Here is a 19,647-nt window from a genome sequence, read left to right as displayed (position 1 = left end):
ATATATATATATATATATATATATATATATATATATATATATATATATATATATATATATATATATATATATATATATATATATATATAAGACTGGGTCTTGGAGAAACACGGTAGTGCCTGTGTTTTCAGGACCACGTTCAGGGCAGCAGTGCTGAATTTGAGTATTAAACAAAAAGGTCTGAAACCTGCTTCCTAATGATACTGGAGATCCAAGAAACAAAAAGGCAATTTTTACCTGACAGAGGTATATCTTGTGCAAGTTCCATTCTTCTCCCAGGGCACATATTTTAACATCACTCTGTTCGCCATTGAGAAACAGAGTCTGAAAAATATAGCTCGAAGTGCTTTTGATTTTTTTCCTGAGTTAGAAAAAACACACACGTAGGTATTGAACGTATATGATATAAATGCCAGTCGAAGAAAACACCTGTGCACTGTGGAGTTCTTTACTCTCCTACCATCCGGTAGGAGATATAGGAGTATAGCCAGACAGGCTGAAAAGTAGCTTTTATCCGTGGGCTGTTAGGCTTTTAAATGGGACATAATCTCTGTGAACTTATGCAGAATTGACGGGAGGCCGGTGTGAGGTGTAGTTGGTTCACACGGTGTGGTGGGATGGAGGGTTTGTTGTCACTGTGTGTTGGAGGGGGTGAGAGCACATGGGAGGCTCAGCTAATCTCAATGTACACTTGTTACACTTTGACAAAAAAGTTTATTATATTATTATCATTATCATAATCATTATTATTATTGAGGCCCTCTCAGCTCGGTGGTTTCCTTGCAGATGTTTCATTACCCAATTGCTTAGCATAATCAGTTTGTGTGTGGGTTTTTTTTTTCTTTTCCTGCCGGTTGATATATAGTAGCTTGCCCTGCCAGTTTATGAAGAGGTCTGGGAAGCTCCTCTCCTGAGGTTTCATTCAAAGGCGGAAAGGGAGTTAGTGGGTGCTTACTTTATGGCGGGCCCTTTCAGAAAACTGGACCTCAACAGGGCCAGTTCGGCTGGCTTATTAAAAGGCACCGGGGGAGAAGACAAGTGAGGACTAGTCCCCATTTATGGCTGAATGACAGCTGGGAGACCTTGGGCCAATGGCTCTCGGTCCCTTCGCAGGGTTGTTGTGGGGAAACGGGAGGAGGAAGAAAGAGTTTCTAGGTCTGTTCTCCGCCTTGAGTTATTTACGAAACTAATAAAGGCGGGAGAAAAAGCGTCTGCATCCATTAAACCAGGGACAGGCAACCTCGGCTCCTTTAGGACTCGTGGACTTCAACTCCCAGAATTCCTGAATCAGGACGTGGCCTCCTGACTAGCAGAGGCTGACCTACTTGCTTCGGGGCTTGGGAGTGCTTTTTTGCTTCAAGTCAAAAACCCCAAAGTAAAAAAGTATATAAAAGGTAAAGGTTCCCCCGCACATGCGTGCTAGTCGTTTCTGACTCTAGGGGCCGGTGCTCATCTCCGTTTCAAAGCCGAAGAGCCAGCACTCGTCTGAGGACGTCTCCGTGGTCACGTGGCCGGCATGACTAGACGCCACAGGCGCACAGAACGCTGTTACCTTCCCACCGTAGCGGTCCCTATTTTTCTACTTGCGTTTTTTCGTGCTTTCGAACTGCTAGGTTGGCAGAAGCTGGGACGAGTAACAGGCGCTCACTCTGTTACGCGGCACTCAGGATTCGACCCGCCAAACTGCTGACCTTCTGATCGACAAGCTCAGCATCCTAACCCACTGAGTATATCCAAGAATAAAACAATGGTCTGAGTTCTGATGAATTAAAAATGCTGAATTGAGGCAGCTGGATTCTACAAAGTGACTCTTAAAAAATTTAAAACAATCCAGATATTCACCAAACCAGTAACAGACTCTTAAAAATTAAGGGCTTGACCAGAAGAACAAATCAAGAGAGCATAAAAAGTGTGTTCTATTAAAATTAATGTGGGCTTTATAGATATATCATCCTACTCCCTTTAATTAAGCAGGCCCAGTTAATGAACTAAGTCTTTCTGTACTGTTCAGGAGACTGGTATCGTTTGCTAGAGCTGAGAATTCTCAGGAGAAAACGAGGTCATCGTAAGTATTCAGCTATTCAGATGTGCGTAGGAATGTTGAGAGATGAGGTGGGAGTTACATTTATTTGCTAAAGCAGGAGAGGGGAGCCTGTGGCTCACAATTCCACAAAACTGTAGCTTCCAACATACCTCACCAGTTAGTCATGCCAGGTGGAGCTGCCGGGGCTTGTATCCTGGCAATCGCAGGGTACCAAGTCCCTCTCTCTTTTTCTTCCATAAGACTATTTCATGATGTTTCTTTCATGGCATCAGGACAACCCAAAGACATTTCAAAAGTCAATCTCAGCTGGCTGCGTTATTCACTGTCCATTGTTATCTCTTCTCTTCTCTGAGGAAGTATACAGGAAGTTGCAGCAGATATATAGAGGGAAGACTAGCAGTCTACTGTCCAAATTCATCACTACTTGTTCCTAAAAAGCAAATAAACAGGTATCAGACTGAACATAAAAATGCTTTCAGAAACCCTGCAGAAAGGATTAGAGAAAACGCTAGAAATTCTGAAAGTAATTTTTTAACCTACTCGTGTAACTTCAGAGGCAATTTTCAATCAAGCATCCATCAGCTGAATCCATACAAAAGGAGAAAACCGTTATTTCTCTAAATATTTTCTCTAGTTGCATTTTTCTAGACCTTTCCAGCACCATCCACCCGAACAGCAACCGCTGAAGTGGCCAGCTTATCCCGTCAGTTTTCATTTATATCAGGAGACTTCAAATCAGTATTTCTCGAAGGTTTAAGTGCCTGAACACAATGAAAGGAATTGGCTGCCTGTTGCAATTGCTTGTTGCCCACAAGTGATATTCTTACGAACATCATTCCTTCTTGTGCCTAGAAATTTTGGAGAATACATTAGATAAATAATTTTAAAACCCAAATCCATCAGGCCAGGCCGGCTTGTTGGAATAGATAAGTTTTTAGATCACGCCTGAAGGAGCGAAGGTCGGGGGCCATCCGGAGTTCAGCTGGTAAGCGGTTCCAAAGGATTGGAGCACCCACCGAGAATGCTCTCCCCCTGGGGGTCACCAGCCAACATTCTCTGACCGGTGGTACCCTGAGGAGGCCCTCTCTGTGGGAACGTATAGGACGGAGGGACGATGACGCCGGCAGTAGGTGCTCCCGTAGGTAATCCGGACCCATGCCATGTAGGGCTTTGTATGTCATTACCAGCACCTTGAATTTCACTCGGAAGGTAACTGGAAGCCATTGCAGCTCACGGAGCAGAGGTGTAATATGGGAGTATTGGGAGACCCCCAAAAGAACTCGTGCAGCTGCACTCTGTACCAGCTGAAGCTTCCGAGTGGTTCTCAAGGGCAGCCCCATGTAAAGAGCGTTGCAGTAGTCTAGACGAGAGGTCACAAGTGCATGGGTGACTGTACGTAAGGCATCCAGGTCCAGATAGGGTCGCAACTGGCACACCAGACGAACCTGGGCGAAGGCCCCTCTAGTCACAGCTCCTATATGATCTAAGGAGAGCTGTGAATCTAAGAGGACACCCAGATTGCGAGCCTTATCTACGGGGGATAATAACTCGCCCCCAATATTAAGAGATGGAATAATCTGAATTTCCTGACATGCCGGTATGTACAGCCATTCAGTCTTGTCCGGGTTGAGTTGAAGCCTGTTCCTCCCCATCCATTCCCGGACCGCTTCCAGGCAACGGGACATCACGTCGAGGGCATCACTGGTGTGGTTTGGGGTCGAGATGAAAAGCTGGGTGTCATCAGCATACTGATGATATCCCACTCCAAAACCACGGATGATCTCACCTAGCGGCTTCATATAGTTGTTAAACAGGAGAGGTGAGAGGACCGACCCCTGAGGAACTCCATAAATGAGAGGCCTCGGGGTCGATCTCTGCCCACCCGCCAACACCCACTGTGAACGTTCCAGAAGGTAGGAGGAGAACCACTGGAGAACAGTGCCTCCCACTCCCAATCTTCTGAGACGCCGCAGTAAGGTACCATGGTCGATGGTATCAAAAGCCGCAGAGAGGTCTAATAGGACCAAGACAGAGGAATAACCCCTGTCCCGAGCTCGCCAGAGATCATTCATCAGAGCGACCAATGCCGTCTCCGTGCTGTGTCCGGGCCTGAAACCCGATTGGTACGGGTCTAGATAATCAGTATCTTCAAGGAACAGAGGAAGCTGATGCGCCACTACGCTCTCAACAACCTTCGCAAGAAAGCGAAGGTTGGAGACCGGGCGAAAGTTGTTTAAAACAGCTGGGTCCAGCGAAGGCTTTTTGAGGAGGGGTCTCGCCACCGCTTCTTTCAAGGCGGCGGGAAAACTGCCCTCTTTCAATGAAGCAGTTATCACTGCATGGATCCAGCCTTGTGTCCCATCTCGAGCCGCATAAACCTCGAGCCAGGAGGGGCACGGGTCCAATAAGGATGTAGTGGACCTCAGCTTCCTCATGATCTTATCTACCTCGTCCAGAGTCACAGGATCGAACTCTTCCCAGATAACATCAACAAGACTGTCCATGTTCTCATCGTCAGATTCTGCCCAGTCGGAATTTAGACTGGTCCGGATCCGAGCGATTTTGTCCAGCAGATGTTGGCTAAATTCCTCGGCACGACCCTGTAAGGGATCCTCCTTCACCTCTAGATTAAGGAGGGAGCGGGTCACCCTAAACAGGGCGGTCGGGCGATTATCTGCGGACGCAATAATGGTAGCAAAGTAATTAGACCTTGCCGTCCTCAGTGCCGCGAGATAAGACCTCGTAAAGGACCTTAGTCGCGATCGGTCGGATTCGGATCAGCTGGATCTCCAACAGCTCTCTAGGCTCCGTCTCTGACGTTTCATCTCCCGGAGCTCCGTAGAAAACCATGGAGCCCACAGGGGCCGCATGGGTACAACTCGGTCGAGTGCTTCTGTGGCTGCCTTTTCCCAGGCTTCCACCATGGCATTGGCCGAGCTATGAGCAAAGGAGGCAGGTGGGGGACCAAGCGCTGTTTGGAACCGTCCAGGGTCCATTAGCCGCCTGGGGCGGTACCATTTCGTTGGTTCAGTAACCCCACGACGGGGAGTGGCAAAGCGGAAGGCCAGCCGCAGGAGATGATGATCTGTCCATGACAGGGGTGTAACAATTGGGGAACCCCCACCCAGATCATCCAACCACCGTTCAGATAGGAAAATCAAATCGAGCATGTGACCTCCTACATGAGTCGGGCCCTGGATTACCTGCGTCAGGTCCATGGCCGTCATGGAAGCCATGAACTCCCGAGCCAACTCAGATGATCCCCCCAGGGATGGTAGGTTGAAGTCACCCAAGATCATAATCTTGGGGAACTCAATCACCAGTCTCGAGAGGATGACAAGAAGCTCGGGCAGGGCTGCCGCTACGCGTCTAGGTGAAAGGTACACTAGCAGCAAGCCCAACTGAGCCTTAGGGCCACATCTTAGGAGGAGAGACTCACACCCGGCTATTTGGACAACAGTGGCCTCCCGCGGATATAGGTTCTCCCTCACCGCTACCGCCACTCCCCCGAGCCCGAGGCCTGTGTAGCACCCGGAAACCTGGTGGGCAAAGATCCACCAAAGGGACACCACCCTCAGGTCCTAACCAGGTTTCCGTAATGCAAGCCAGATCCGCATGTTCTCTCTCAACCAAATCTCGGATGAGAGGAGCTTTATTGATTATGGATCTGGCATTAAGATATGCAAGCCTGAGCTCAGGTGGTTGTTTATCTTTGCTCCCGGCACCACGGACCGAAATCAGAGGGTCGGAGCGCATCACCGCTTGAAGATAGTGGGGACGCACTCCCGGATGTTGATGCGGTCCTCTGTTCGTACACCTACTGCCATTCCCTACTGTCATTGGAATAGGTAATCCCACACTCCGCCTTGGGGCCCCGGGGGTAGTTAGTTCAAGCTCCCTTTCGGCGTGATCAATCTCAGGCCTGGCCTGAGTAATGGTTGGTGGATACCTTCCAGTATCTGACTGAAACCCTAATCCCTCCCCTCTCCCTAACCCCACAAAAAATTTAGCCAAAAAATTAACCAGGGGCCTCTTATTAGGTTTGTAACCGAGGCCCCTATCCCTGCCCAGCCATCTCTCAGGGTTCCAACAATTGGGCCCTTCATCAAGTAGAGTTAAGTGTTCAGGCCCTGGAGAGACTGAAAGTCCCCTTCGGATTCCAGGTGCATTTTGGAACATTTGACAGTCTGTTCAGGAAATGCTGATAGTATTAACCCAATCAGGCCCTTAGATTTGATGAAAATACAAAGAACAACCTGAGGTATCACAAAGAATTTGCTGTGACAGGGAAAGAACGAATACAGTAGATCTCTGTTGGGCTTTTTTCACAGCTTTGCAGTGTATTTCAATATCAATCTACCCTAATACGTCTCTGGACAGCTTATCTACATGGTCCAGAATTGGATCATTCCAGAGTGCTTCTTTTAATATGGTGGGGTCACATAGAGTTCAGATTCTTCCCTAAAGAACTGCTCCACAGTCTATGGAGCTTCTATTGTATTTCATGACCATCAGCCTCAGAGGCATCAAATTTCTAATTTGTCTTCACCATTTTCTAAATTTTTCAGAAAATGTTTGGACTGTGGATGATCCTTCAGTTTTCAACTTATCTTCCTGGAATTCTGTGTGACTCTTGACTCTGCAGATTTTGGAGGGGACATCAGAGTAACTGGAAGGGACCTTGGAGGTCTTCTAGTCCAACCCTCTGCTCAAGTAGGAAGCCCATTTCAGACAAGTGACTGTCCAGTCTTTTCTTAAAAACCTCCAGTGATGAAGCACCCACAATTTCTGGAGGCCAGCTGTTCCACTGGTTAATTGTCCTCAATGTTAGGAAAGTTTCCATCATTTCTTGTCTTGCCTTCTGGTGCTTTGGAAAATAAATTGAACCCCTCATTCTTGTGGCAGCCTCACTGGAATATTGCTATCATGTCACCCCAGTCCTTCCTTTCTCTAGACTAGCCAAACTCAAATCCTGCAACCGTTCTTCACATGTTTTTCTCTAAGCCTTTGATCGACTTAGTTGCTCTTCTCTGAACTTTTTCCAAAGTCTCAACATCTTTTTTGTAGTGGTGACCAAAACTGGATGCTGTATTCCAGATGTGGAAACAAGGCTTAACATGACCCGACAGAGGCACTGAAGATACAGAAAATGATGACTGCAGCTGAAAGTTTCAAACTGATCTGGTGTAGCCTTGCACACACCCTGAAAAGTAAGTCCCTGGCTCTGGGCTGCACCTGAATACCTTTGCATAGGTACGTGGAGTTGTCAGAGGCTATCTGCTGTTTGTAAAAATTGGACCTTTTGCAAATGGAGCAACTGCTAGTAACATCTGGCTACTGGATTACACTTTTCTTTGGGGTTCTGAAAATCCAGGCAGTTCAGGCATACAAGATGGATGCTGGCATCTCTCCTAGAAAAGTGGCACTTCCCTATCGTGTTTGATGCCATTGCCAAGATTGTGTTCAGAGGCTGGTTGGCATACCTGTAGCTTCTCCCCAGCAATTTTCAAGACAACCAGGTGAAAGGAAAGAGGTATAGAAGGTATAGAAGTATTCCTCAGAAATCTTTTTCTTTCTTTCTTAGTTTCTCCCATCTCCTTTTTTCTCTCAAGTTCTTGGAATCTTGAAGTATTAGTTATCTTTTCCGTGTCCAGTATTTCCTGCAAGCTTTTCTCCATCTGGATTAAATCACAACTCCTTCCATTATTAAATTCCACCTCTAAGTTTCTTTCCTCTAGTTTATATTCAGTTATCTGCTTTACTTGATCTCTCTTTTTGTTTTCTAATCATGTTTGTTGTGACATTAAATTGAGAATATGATCATTTCAGTTTTCAAAGTTATTTTTAATTTCCTCATGGTTTGAACTTAATGTCATTTGTATTTATTGTAAGAAAACACACATTTCCTCCTGGAAAGTATTTGTTTTTTCTTGATGTTTTTTCTGCAGACCTCTGATGTTCCATGATAACCCAAAATCCAAGTTTTCCTTTCTCTGCCAACCACTTTAAAGTCACAGTTTAATAAGTATTCCGCTTTTCTTCCAACACCTGCAGACGGGGAAAGCAAAGATAGGTGAGATTCCTCCTCTCTCCAACCAAGCTGCCCAGATTCAGCTTCCCTGCTCTGCTTTCTGCTGCTCACTCACAGCCTGCTGGGGTTGCCGGCGGAGCTGCCAAGCCCGGTGCCTGCGGTCCTGCTTTGACCAGTTGCGTTGCACCTGCCGAGTGAGGGTCTTGACCGGGACCCGACCTGGAGAAGGAAGAGGGGAAAATGGCAGCTTTGCTGGTTTCCTGCCTGCTCCTTTTGATAGAGCCGGATTTTAACCTGGCAACTTTGAAGACTTGTGGACTTCAACTCCCAGAATTCCTCAGGTGGATTCTGGGAGGTTCCGCACGTCTTGAGAGTTGCCAAGGCTGGAGAGCCGTGGACTACACCGGCGTTTCTCCCTCTCGGCCACTTTGGTCTTGAAACTCCCAGAATGCCTGAACCTTGAAGTCATTCAGACTAGAGAGACGCTGAGGCCACGCGCCTCTGGGCAGACGCCGTTTCGGCCCTGGGGGACGGGCCGGGTGGGATAGACTGCTCCTGGGCGGGAGGCTTTTTCCTAGTGGCACACCGATCAAGGGGACTCCCTGCTTCCGCGGCGACCTTACTGCGGGAAAAAGGAGCCCCTAGGCGCGCTCACCTCCCTGCCTCCGCGCACTGCTCACGCGGTGCCTCCCGGCCTTGTGCGGCTTGTTCTGCTGCTTGAAGGAGCCAGCGCGGTGGACGGCCGCCTCCTTCGCCATGGCCACGCAGCTCTCGCGCCGGAAGTGATGCCACCGGACTTCCGGGCTCTGTCGCTCTAGGACGCGCGTCTCTCGGGCCGCCGCGTCTCCTGTTGCCCCGGACGCCCGGCCAGACGCTGGCGCATGCGTAGGAGGCGGTCGCGTCCGTCTCTAACCGCCATTCCCAAGGGGGGCGCATGCGCAGCGGACGCCTCGGCGGCTTGCCAACCGTAGCTTCCCAACCGTAGCTTTCTTCGTGAGGAAAAAGCGGCGGCGGCCGGACGGGCGACGATGGGCTCGTGGAGCAGCCGCGTGTGGGGGCCCAGGGCCGGGGTGGCCGAGGGGGCCTTCTTCCCCAAGCGGAAGCGCGGCGAGGGCCTGAGCGAGAGCGGCGAGGAGAGCGGCGAGGAGGGCGAGGAGCGGCTGCTCAGCACCCCCAGGAGGTACGGCCGCAGCTCCGGGAAGCCCCCGGGCCTGGAGGGCTGTCGGCCGAGGCAGCGGCGCTGCTCTTCGGCGGAGGGAGGCCGCTGACCGCCCCGCCCCGCTTCGCTCAGCTTTCCCTCAGGTTTCCCGCCTCTTCCCGGGAGCTGCCGCCTTTGCTTAATGCAGGGCTAGGCGACCTCGGCCCTTTTAGGACTCGTGGACTTCAACTCCCAGAATTCCTCAGCTGTGCTGACTCAGGAATTCTGGGAGTTGAAGTCCACGAGTCCTAAAGGAGCCGAGGTTGCCTGTCCCTGGCCTAGTCCTAGGCCGCTTTATGACTCGTGGACTTCAACTCCCAGAATTCCTGAGCCAGCCACCCTGAGGGGAAAGGGAGAGGTTTCCAAGCTGAGCCATGCTGACTCAGGAATTCTGGGAGTTGAAGTCCACGAGTCCTAAAGGAGCCGAGGTTGCCTGTCCCTGGCTTAATGGATGCAGACGCTTTTTCTCCCGCCTTTATTAGTTTCGTAAATAACTCGAGGCGGAGAACAGACCTAGAAACTCTTTCTTCCTCCTCCCGTTTCCCCACAACAACCCTGCGAAGGGACCGAGAGCCATTGGCCCAAGGTCTCCCAGCTGTCATTCAGCCATAAATGGGGACTAGTCCTCACTTGTCTTCTCCCCCGGTGCCTTTTAAGAAGCCAGCCGAACTGGCCCTGTTGAGGTCCAGTTTTCTGAAAGGGCCCGCCATAAAGTAAGCACCCACTAACTCCCTTTCCGCCTTTGAATGAAACCTCAGGAGAGGAGCTTCCCAGACCTCTTCATAAACTGGCAGGGCAAGCTACTATATAACAACCGGCAGGAAAAGAAAAAAAAAACCCACACACAAACTGATTATGTTAAGCAATTGGGTAATGAAACATCTGCAAGGAAACCACCGAGCTGAGAGGGCCTCTAATAATAATAATAAATAATAATAATAATAATAATAATAATAATAATAATAATAATAATAATAATAATAATAAACCTTTATTGTCAAAGTGTAATATGTGTACATTGAGATTAGCTGAGCCTCCCCCGTGCTCTCTCCCCCCGACACACAGTGACAACAAACCCTCCATCCCACCACACCGTGTGAACCAACTACACCACACACCGGCCTCCCAAGTCAATTCTGCATAAGTTCACAGAGATTATGTCCCATTTAAAAGCCTAACAGCCCACGGATAAAAGCTACTTTTCAGCCTGTTGGTACGTCTGGCTATACTCCTATATCTCCTACAGGATGGTAGGAGAGTAAAGAACTCCACAGTGCACAGGTGTTTTCTTCTACTGGCATTTATATCATATACGTTCAATACTTACGTGTGTGTTTTTTCTAACTCAGGAAAAAAATCAAAAGCACTTCAAGGTATATTTATGAGAACTCTGTTTCTCAATGGCGAACAGAGTGATGTTAAAATATGTGCCCTGGGAGAAGAATGGAACTTGCACAAAATATACCTCTGTCAGGTAAAAATTGCCTTTTTGTTTCTTGGATCTCCAGTATCATTAGGAAGCAGGCTTCAGACCTTTTTGTTTAATACTCAAATTCAGCACTGCTGCCCTGAATGTGGTCCTGATTTTTTGTGGCCATAACAGAGCAGGAGGCAAGACAGGGTGGGTGGAGGATGAAGTCAGATGAAGGAGAGGGGGAGGACAAAGCGATGCACTGGTGCTGCGGCCACTAAGCAAGGCAGTGGGGGCTGGTGGAGGACGAAGCCCCAACAGTATCCTTGGCCGCCCAACTGCCTCACTCCGCTAGCATCAGGGCTCTGCAGGCTGGGTGGCCAAGGATACTGTTGGGCTTTCGTCCTCCACCACCCCAACCATGGCACCGGTGCATCGCTCAGCCTCCTGCTTTGTAGCATTGGCAAGTAAGGAGAAGAAGCTTTGTCCTCCACTCCTCCCACCTTGCTTTGTCCTCAACCCCCCCTTTCCGCCTCGCTTAGTGGCCATGGCACCAGTGCATCGCTAAGTCTCCTACTTCGTTCCCGTGGCAAATAAGGAGGAAAAGCTTCATCCTCCACCCCCCCACCACCTTGCTTTGTCCTCCACCTCCCCACCGCCTCACTTTGTGTGCGACACCCGCCCACCACCTCATGTCATCAGCAAGCAGGCAGAGCGGGCGGCTGCACACACACAAGTAAAGCTTACTTTCGGCATAGGGCTTATATTTGGCCCAGGCGTAGGTCCTATTTTCAGGGAAACACAATGTATGGTTCTCCTTGAGATTCAGTCCATACACTTGTAACCCAAAAGATAGTTTGTTTCTCTGCCATTCGCAGGCCTTTCAAACCTACAATTTATAAATTCATCCAACTTTATAATATTTAATAATGGTGCTTAAGCAAACCACGTTTAGGTGTATTGTATGAGTATTACAGGTAATGCTCAATATACGATCTTTCCATGGTGGTTTAAAATTACGAGGGTCTTGAAAAATGTGACTTATTACCTATCCCCAAAGTTATGACTGTGGCACCATCCCCAAGATCACAATTGCAATTTGGGTGCTTGGCAACTGTCTCACATTTATAACATTTAAAGCTTCTTATGGTCATGTGATCACCATTTGTGACCTTCCCAGCCAAAATCTGGTCCGGTCATGTGATGACTTGCTTTTATGACCATACTGACTTATGAAGGAAATTCTTGTCCCAATAGTATAGTTTCATCTCTCAGGCTAAACATCAGTGAGTGACAGCAGCTCATAATGGGTCACCTCCAGCTTTGATGTGAACTTCTACTAAACAGTATTTTTCTCCTCTTTGGATCAAAACTAGCTATTTCTAGTTTTATAAGAAATGCACTTTAAGGGAAAGGTATACATTTATTTATTTTTTATTTTTATTTTATTTATTTTAATCCCATTTATATCCCGCCCTTCTCCGAAGACTCAGGGCGGCTTACAATCTAAGCACAAATCAAATGTGCTTAGCAATAGCCTTCATTCGATGTATATGCCTGCTTATTAGGGCTTTTGCCCCCCCCCCAAGCGGCATTATTACAAAGTCAGCTTAATTGCCCCCAACAATCTGGGTCCTCATTTTACCTACCTCGGAAGGATGGAAGGCTGAGTCAACCTTGAGCCTGGTGGGACTCGAACCTGCACTAATTGCAGGCAGCTGGTGTTACTTAAGGAGGCATTAGCCCACTGCTCCACCAAGGCTCTGTATGTATTAATTTATCTACCTGTATGTGTGCTTATAGAAATTTATATACAATATAATACTCTGCCCCTCCCCCCATAATTGTATGGATGCTGTTATTTTTCCCCTGATCACTTATCTTTCTAGGATGCAATCTGTTCATTTGTATAAATAAATTATAACACAGGTTTGGCCTGGCCCCTTCTCTCTTTGCTTTGCATGCTAGTTCAGTTCCAGTCTAAGTAAGCTGCAGTGCCCTGTTACAGCCAAGTTGATAAAGGGTGGTTTAATACTAGTTTACTAACTAAATTTGAGACCACAGCTTGATCTTAGTTTCACTTCCTGGAGCAATTGTTCCATCGTTTCCTATTTTAGATCCAATGAAAACCCATTTATTCTGTTCAGATTGAAATATTAAAATCAGTGCATGGAGATGAAAGGGGTCGGCTGGCAAATGAATCAATTGGTTCAGAAAATATAAGATTGAAATTTAAGAAACATATCTTCGAATTAGGAGTGACAAATGGAAAATTTAATTCAAATTTAATTCTTAGTTCCTCTTGCTATGAAAATTATATTGTTTTATACCTTATCATATAAATTCTTTAATTCCAAGGTTTGTAAAATTATTAAAAACATGACTTTTATGTTTGTAGTCTGGCTACTTTTCAAGTATGTTCAGTGGGTCTTGGAGGGAGTCAGGAATGGACACAATAGAATTGGAAATTCCTGATCAGAATATTGACGTTGAAGGTAAGAAAGGAATCCTCATTGAACTTTTTCTAACATAAAAGATTCAAATTGAAATAGATTACTTGGATCAGGTGTTCTGGAACAAAGCTGGCCAGTTATAAATGATCTTTGGAAGGACTTTCCAGTATTTTATCTCATTTTTGCAAAATACATTTTAGCAAAACTCATTTTTCTAAATAATTCATCAGAAAAACAGATTTCTCATTTTGGGGACTATTAACCAACTACACAAATCTAAACTATTCAGTACTTCTTTCATGGTTTTTATTATAAATGAACAGCAAATTATGAAAAATCACATTTTTATGGTCTGGGAGATAAAGCTCCTAATACTTTGTCACTACTGTGATTCCCTGAAAATAAGGCCCACCCAGAAAATAAGCTTTAGCATGATTTTTAGTGTGCACCTAATATAAGCCCTACCCCCAAAATAAGCCCTAGTTAAGAGCCTGCCTTTCCCACCGTCTGATGAGGCGAGGCAAGTGGGTTGGGTGGAGCTGCTCCCTGCACCGACATCTCAGGACCCCCGCAGCCAGGCCACTCCACCCAGCAACCTCCTGCCTGCCTGCCTGCCTGCCTGCCTCTTCCCTTTTACTCCCCTTCCGAGCCAGACTGCCATGATATGGAGGATGGGCGGGGGAAGCTCGCTTGCCTTACCTGGTCCCCCTGCACCATTTCAGAGGCAGGGGGGAGTGACAGAGAAAGTCCTCTGCCCCCGCTGCGCATCAGCCACATCCCCCACTGGAGGGGCTTTCTTTGGTCCCCGCTGGCCCTGCCCTGCCCTGCGGATCAACTACCCAGCAGTGGCCGCCACCTCTTCCTCCACCTCTAGCTTGGGTCCTGCAGCACTGCGTCGTGCTGCCTGCTGCCAGTTTGCCGCCTGTATTTTATGGCTTCAATGGCGGCAGCTCTGGAGGCCAATGGTAGGCGCTCTGCATTGTCCCTGGGCTGGCATTTTTGGCCACCTTTGCAGCTCTGCCCACCCAGCCACGGGAGAGTTATACCAGGGGTGGGGGGGTGTGCTCCAAAGACAGTGATATCATGACACAGGACCTCAACCTTTTGGGCACCAGGGACCGGTTCTGTGGAGAGAGGTTTTTCCGTGGACCGGAGGATGTGTGGTTTTGTGTGCTGCCTGCATCCCGTGGATGGGGCTTTGCTTGCTTGTGCGGACCAGTTGCTGGCAAGCCTCAGCCCAGTACTGGTCCACGGACTGGGGGGTGGGGACCCCGTAGTAGGATATAAAGTGAATAGATCATATTTAAAATGGCATTAAATCTCATTGTGCATGTGCCTGTCAACATCTCAACTGAATTCCAAACAACTATGTGACTAATGTTAGTAATTAAGCAGGTGATACTATTAAACAGGAGAATTTGGCTTAATTGATGGGAAAAACATAAAACTGCCATTATTGATTAGATATTGTGGAGCATACTTCTGCCTGAAGCATTGAATTAGTATCTTGAGCCACACATGCCTGCATTATTGATGCTGTTATGAACTAAGCCCTTGCCATGGCTGCTTTCGGAAGCTTGCTTCTTTCAACAAAATGTGGAATGCAATCTGCTACAAATTTGGAGCCTTGGTTACATGCGAGTGACTTCACAATATAGGGAGTAGGACTCGCATTGTAACAATGCTTTTTTTGTCATTGTACCTGTTGTGGATGCACATTTTTCAACCTGATTGAAACTGTCAGCGTTTTTAAATGAAAATACAAAACGTAACACAGTTTATTTTGAAGTGCCTACTTTTTGATCAGCTTCTGAAGTTTTGCGCGGTGTCCCATAATCTCAGCTGGTGAAATCTGCAGGCGAATGGGAGTTTTCTAGGGTGAGAGGTGCTTACGTTAGACCCCAAATGTGGTGACTTCGGTACTTAACCATTTGTCCCGCTTAGGGTTTTATATTTTTTAAATATTTACCCCCTCTCAATATTCTAGGCATCTTGTTGTTGTCACTATATATAAAATAATTTGAGAAATAACATTTTTTGAACATCACTCTTAATAATCCCACTGAATTGGAAAAAAATAAATGTATAACCTGTCTTATATGTATGAGGAGACTTAGGATGTGGTTTTCTTTAGCCTTACAGGTTGCCTTTGGCTCACTTTACCGGGATAAAGTGTTAATAAAACCTAGTAGAGTGATTGCCCTCCTGGCAGCTGCCAGCATGTTACAGCTGGTAAGTGGAAATGGCTCCATTTTTTCCAACTCTTTGCTTGGCAAAGTGCAGGGCTTTCAGTCCCATCTTCATTTGTATTCCAGGGACGAGCACATGGTCATGGCCACATGGCTTCCGTTATCCTCGAGGCATTTTTTCAAGCACATGCTTAGCAGTCCTGACAGAGCTGGGAAAGTCGTTTTCTCGCTAGCTCTTGCCCCTCCTCCCCTTTCTAGATGGGCGCATATAAATGAAGGATGGATGCTGCAAGCCAGCACACTTACACAGGGACTTCTTATGTGGCCTCTGAGCTTCAAAATTAAGAATCAGGGTATCAGTCCTTCTCATTTCTCCTGTTACAAATAGGGTATCATTTTGTATAATTATGGTTGAGACTGGTAGTATGCCTATCTGTCCGGAAGAAGCCAAAATATCTCTAGATAATCACTGTTTGCATTTTTGCCAGTTAGCTTGAGGTGAGGGCATCATCTGTAGCATTAGGCCTGGGAGTAAGGATTTGTTTTGCATCATTATATGTTTACGAAGGGACGAGGTGGCTCAGTGGGTTAGGACGCTGAGCTTGTCAATCAGAAGGTCGGCATTTTGGCGGGTCGAATCCCGAGTGCCGCGTAACAGAGTGAGCGCCTGTGACTCGTCCCAGCTTCTGCCAACCTAGCAGTTCGAAAGCACGTAAAAATGCCAGTAGAAAAATAGGGACCACTACGGTGGGAAGGTAACAGCGTTCCGTGTGCCTTTGGCGTCTAGTCATGCCGGCCACATGACCACGGAGACGTCCTCGGACAAGCGCTGGCTCTTTGGCTTTGAAACGGAGATGAGCACCGGCCCCTAGAGTCGGAAACAACTAGCACGCATGTGCGGGGGAACCTTTACCTTTACCTTATGTTGGGCTCAATGGTGGTCATAAGTTGAGGACTATATGTAGTATATTTTGGGGTGAATGAACAAGCTGACCATTTTGTGAACAGGCAAAATAAAAGGTTAGAAGGTTAGAAACCAATGGCAAAAGGAAATGAGTGAAATAAGAGCATGTAGAATATTTGTGTTTCTCTGCTCCCTCAATTTCAGATCTCTCCTCGTTCTCAGATTCCTGAATTTGACGTTCCTCTGAAATGGAAAGAAATAAACCACAGGATGATTGTTGCAATAACTGGGATAAAGAGCACCTTATTTATTATGCAATTAAAACAGTCTCTTCCTCATCTCTTTTGCGTACCTACACAGAAAGCACAAAGAAAAATATATTGAAAAGTCCTGTCCATAATTTCAAGATGGGCAGAAAAACTAACCCTTCCCCTCCAAAAACTGGTCAAAAAGAAGGAAAACCTGAAATTCGGGTCACTATTTTTGAGTGGATATATGGATTGATGTACAGCCACACGCATGAGCACACACTCCAACTTAACTCCCATCCAAATGCCTAATAAAAACAGGAGGACAATTTTTAAATTTTCAGAAATTCTTGACTTGGTTTTCATATTTTCAATGGATATTTGTCAAATTATGTTTTTTCTATAAACAGAGTTTTAATTCTCTTCCCTGATCACATCTACAGTTTAGCAGGAGGTATGAGTCGCAAAGCAGGAAAATAAGCTGAACAGCCTTGGTTCATTTCTTTGTGGTCAGGGGAAGAGATTCGGGTCCTTCTAAAATTTTAGGAGGAATGTCAACTCGGGGGATTTTAGTGCCCAACTATTTTCATTTTGGAAAAAGCCTCCAATGAGCAGGGAGCAGGCAAGGGTACATCTCTCAAACATCTTACGGATTCTGCACGATACCCTCAGCCCCCGTCTACTTCCAAGGACATTGTAAAAAGAAGAAAAATGGTCCTTTCTTACCAACAAACCTCTTTCTTTTTCATTCTCCAGCGTGTGTGCTGGGGAGAATGGCCTTGTCCCTGAGCGATAGCACTTAGGTGTATATATCACCTCACAGTGCTTTATGGCTCTCTCTCTCTGCAGTTTATAATGTTTGTATATTGCCCCCCCAAAAAACAATCTGGGTCCTCATTTTACTGACCTGGGAAGGATGGAGGGCTGAATCAACGTTCAGCTCATCAAGATCGAACTCCTGACAGTGGGCAGCGTCAGCTGGCAATACTTCATTCCAACCACTGCACCACAAGGGCTCTGGGTGATGGGAAGTAGAAGTTTAGCCTCTTCTGGGGACATTTCATGACGAGCACCTAGGTCTAATCCAGACTTTGCCTGTTTAAATCTCTTCAGTCCACAGATGTGCAATCTCAGGCAACTAAAAGTTACTACCAAATGATGAAGCTTTAATCGAGAAAGAGATAATGTTTTCATTGTTCTATCCCTATTCTCTTTTTTTACTCCTCATTCTTTCCTGCGCTTGTTAGTTTATGTTGCTTTTATGTGTACGCTCTGTAAAATGTAGTAAACATTATTTGGAACAAAACATACAGTTCTCTGATTCCAAGATCCTGTCTGTCAGCTCTTTCAGAGTCCTGGGATATAAATATTTCAGCATACAAGTTGGAAGTTATTGATTTGTATATATGTTTGTATATTTTTCTTTTTCTTTATACTCTTACACATTTGCATTCCTATTCTTGTTTTACTCTTTATTCAGTGGTTAGTTGATGCTGTTTATATACTTTCGGTAAAATACAATAAAATTTATTTGAAACCAAAGATATGTTTTCGTGGTTCCGAGATCACATCTGCCAGCTCCTTCAGAGCCCTGGATGTAATCCATCTGGTCCCAGTGATTTGAACTGCTGCTTCTCCTGAGTCTTTGCACAAATAGCAGCCAGAGCAGCTGAAGTCTAGCTATGCCTCTAGCACCACATTTTTGTTTACAAGTGAGTAATTAAAGTGTACATAACATTTTGGGGGCTGGTTGCCCCAGACCCTACTCAGGTAAGAGGCCCACCCTTTTTTCTCCACCCCAAACCAACCCAGTGATGCCCTCGCCAAGATGTCCCATTGCCTGGAGGCGGTCCGGGTCTGGATGGGAAGAAACAGGCTTTGTCTCAATCCTGCCAAGACTGAGTGGCTATGCATACCGGCATCTCAGACTAACCAGCCTATTCCATCTTTAATGATGGGGAGTGAGGTGTTGCCCCCCGTCGATAGGGCATGCAACTTGGGCGTCCTGGATTCGCGGCTCAGTTTTGAAGACCATATAGGAGCCGTGACCAGGGGGGCCTTTGCCCAGGTTCGCCTGGTGCGCCAGTTGTGGCCCTACCTGGACCGAGATGCCCTGCGCACCATCACTCATGCGCTCGTGACCTCCCGATTGGACTACTGCAACGCTCTACATGGGGCTGCCCTTGAGGCTTCAGCTGGCGCAGAATGCAGCTGCGCGGGTTGTGATGGGGGTTTCCCGATACTCCCACATAACACCTCTGCTCCGCGAGCTGCATTGGCTTCCGGTTGCCCTCCGGGTGAGATTCAAGGTGCTGGTGATGACCTATAAAGCCCTAAATGGCTTGGGTCCGGGATATTTGAGGGAGCACCTGCTGCCGGCATCAAGCTCCCTTCATCCTGTGCGCTCCCACAGGGAGGGTCTTCTCAGGGTACCGCCAGTAAAAGATTGCCGGCGGACAATACCCAGCGGGAGGGCCTTCTCTGTGGGTGCGCCGGCCCTTTGGGACCAGCTGCCTGTAGAGCTTAGGACTTCCCCTGACCTTCGCTCATTCCGCCGGGACATGAAGACCTGGCTCTTTGAGCTTTCTGGCCTGGACTGAGGGTATTAATTGGGGTTTTAATTGGTTTTTAATTAGGATTTTTATATTCAAGGTTTAATATAATCCTTTTAATTGTTTTAATTTTTGTAATTGTAGTATTGTTTTCTTTTAAAAAACCTTGTGAACCACCTTGAGTCCTACGGGAGAAGGGCGGTATATAAGTCTAATAAACTAAACTAAACTATGAATGATTTGAGGGGTCAATAATTAAACCATAAAACTGTAAAAGCAGTCTCATTTCACAAAGCTATGTGCAAACCACGAAGATAAATATATTCAATAATTGTATTAATCCTATTGATTGGACTGAAAAACTAACCCCTCTCCCCCAAACTGAATAATCATTCAAAAAAAGGGGAAAAAATGGAATTCCAGATTACTTTTGTATTTTTAGGTGGCTGTATATGTGGCTAAACACACACATACACATGCACAAAGGCACACTCCAGCTTCCCACCCAAATGCCTAATATAGAACATAGAATACAGAGTAAAAAGGTGGTTGAAAGGGACCTTGGAGATCTTCTAGTCTAACCCCCTCCTCAAGACCTTCTACCATTCTGGACAAAT

The 19,647-nt window shown here is 46.6% G+C and overlaps 1 protein-coding gene and 1 long non-coding RNA gene across 2 annotated transcripts; one reads left to right on the top strand and one right to left on the bottom strand.

Annotated features, from left to right (window-relative positions):
* Positions 1–7,589: 7,589 nt before the first annotated feature.
* On the bottom strand, positions 7,590–8,952 carry LOC310644008 (pre-rRNA-processing protein TSR1 homolog). Its single transcript, XM_083368759.1, has 3 exons — positions 8,731–8,952; positions 8,191–8,294; positions 7,590–8,092 (listed from the first exon to the last, which is right to left on the bottom strand). Exons 1-3 carry the CDS (start codon positions 8,831–8,833, stop codon positions 8,063–8,065), a joined length of 237 nt encoding a protein of 78 aa, XP_083224885.1. The 5' UTR covers positions 8,834–8,952; the 3' UTR covers positions 7,590–8,062.
* A 120-nt stretch (positions 8,953–9,072) lies between these two features.
* On the top strand, positions 9,073–18,096 carry LOC310644010. The gene is made up of 4 exons (XR_014493209.1): positions 9,073–9,255; positions 10,623–10,747; positions 13,083–13,179; positions 16,435–18,096. It is a non-coding gene; the product is annotated as an uncharacterized lncRNA (long non-coding RNA).
* Positions 18,097–19,647: the final 1,551 nt, after the last annotated feature.

Source organism: Vipera ursinii (genome assembly GCF_947247035.1).
Source record: "Vipera ursinii genome assembly, chromosome: 8".
Classification (NCBI taxonomy): Eukaryota; Metazoa; Chordata; class Lepidosauria; order Squamata; family Viperidae; genus Vipera; species Vipera ursinii.
The sequence above is the reverse complement of the archived record's forward strand: the minus strand, read 5'-3'. Positions and strand labels throughout refer to the sequence as shown.

Bases quoted from the DNA above. Each gene is read 5' to 3' on its own strand.
- LOC310644008 (XM_083368759.1), bottom strand. From the start codon at position 8,833: ATGGCGAAGGAGGCGGCCGTCCACCGCGCTGGCTCCTTCAAGCAGCAG. The intron at 8,295-8,730 runs GTGAGCGCGCCT...TTCCTTCTCCAG, and splicing joins CAGTGCGCGGAGGCAGGGAG to GTCGGGTCCCGGTCAAGACC. The intron at 8,093-8,190 runs GTGAGTGAGCAG...CCCCGTCTGCAG, and splicing joins GCCGGCAACCCCAGCAGGCT to GTGTTGGAAGAAAAGCGGAA.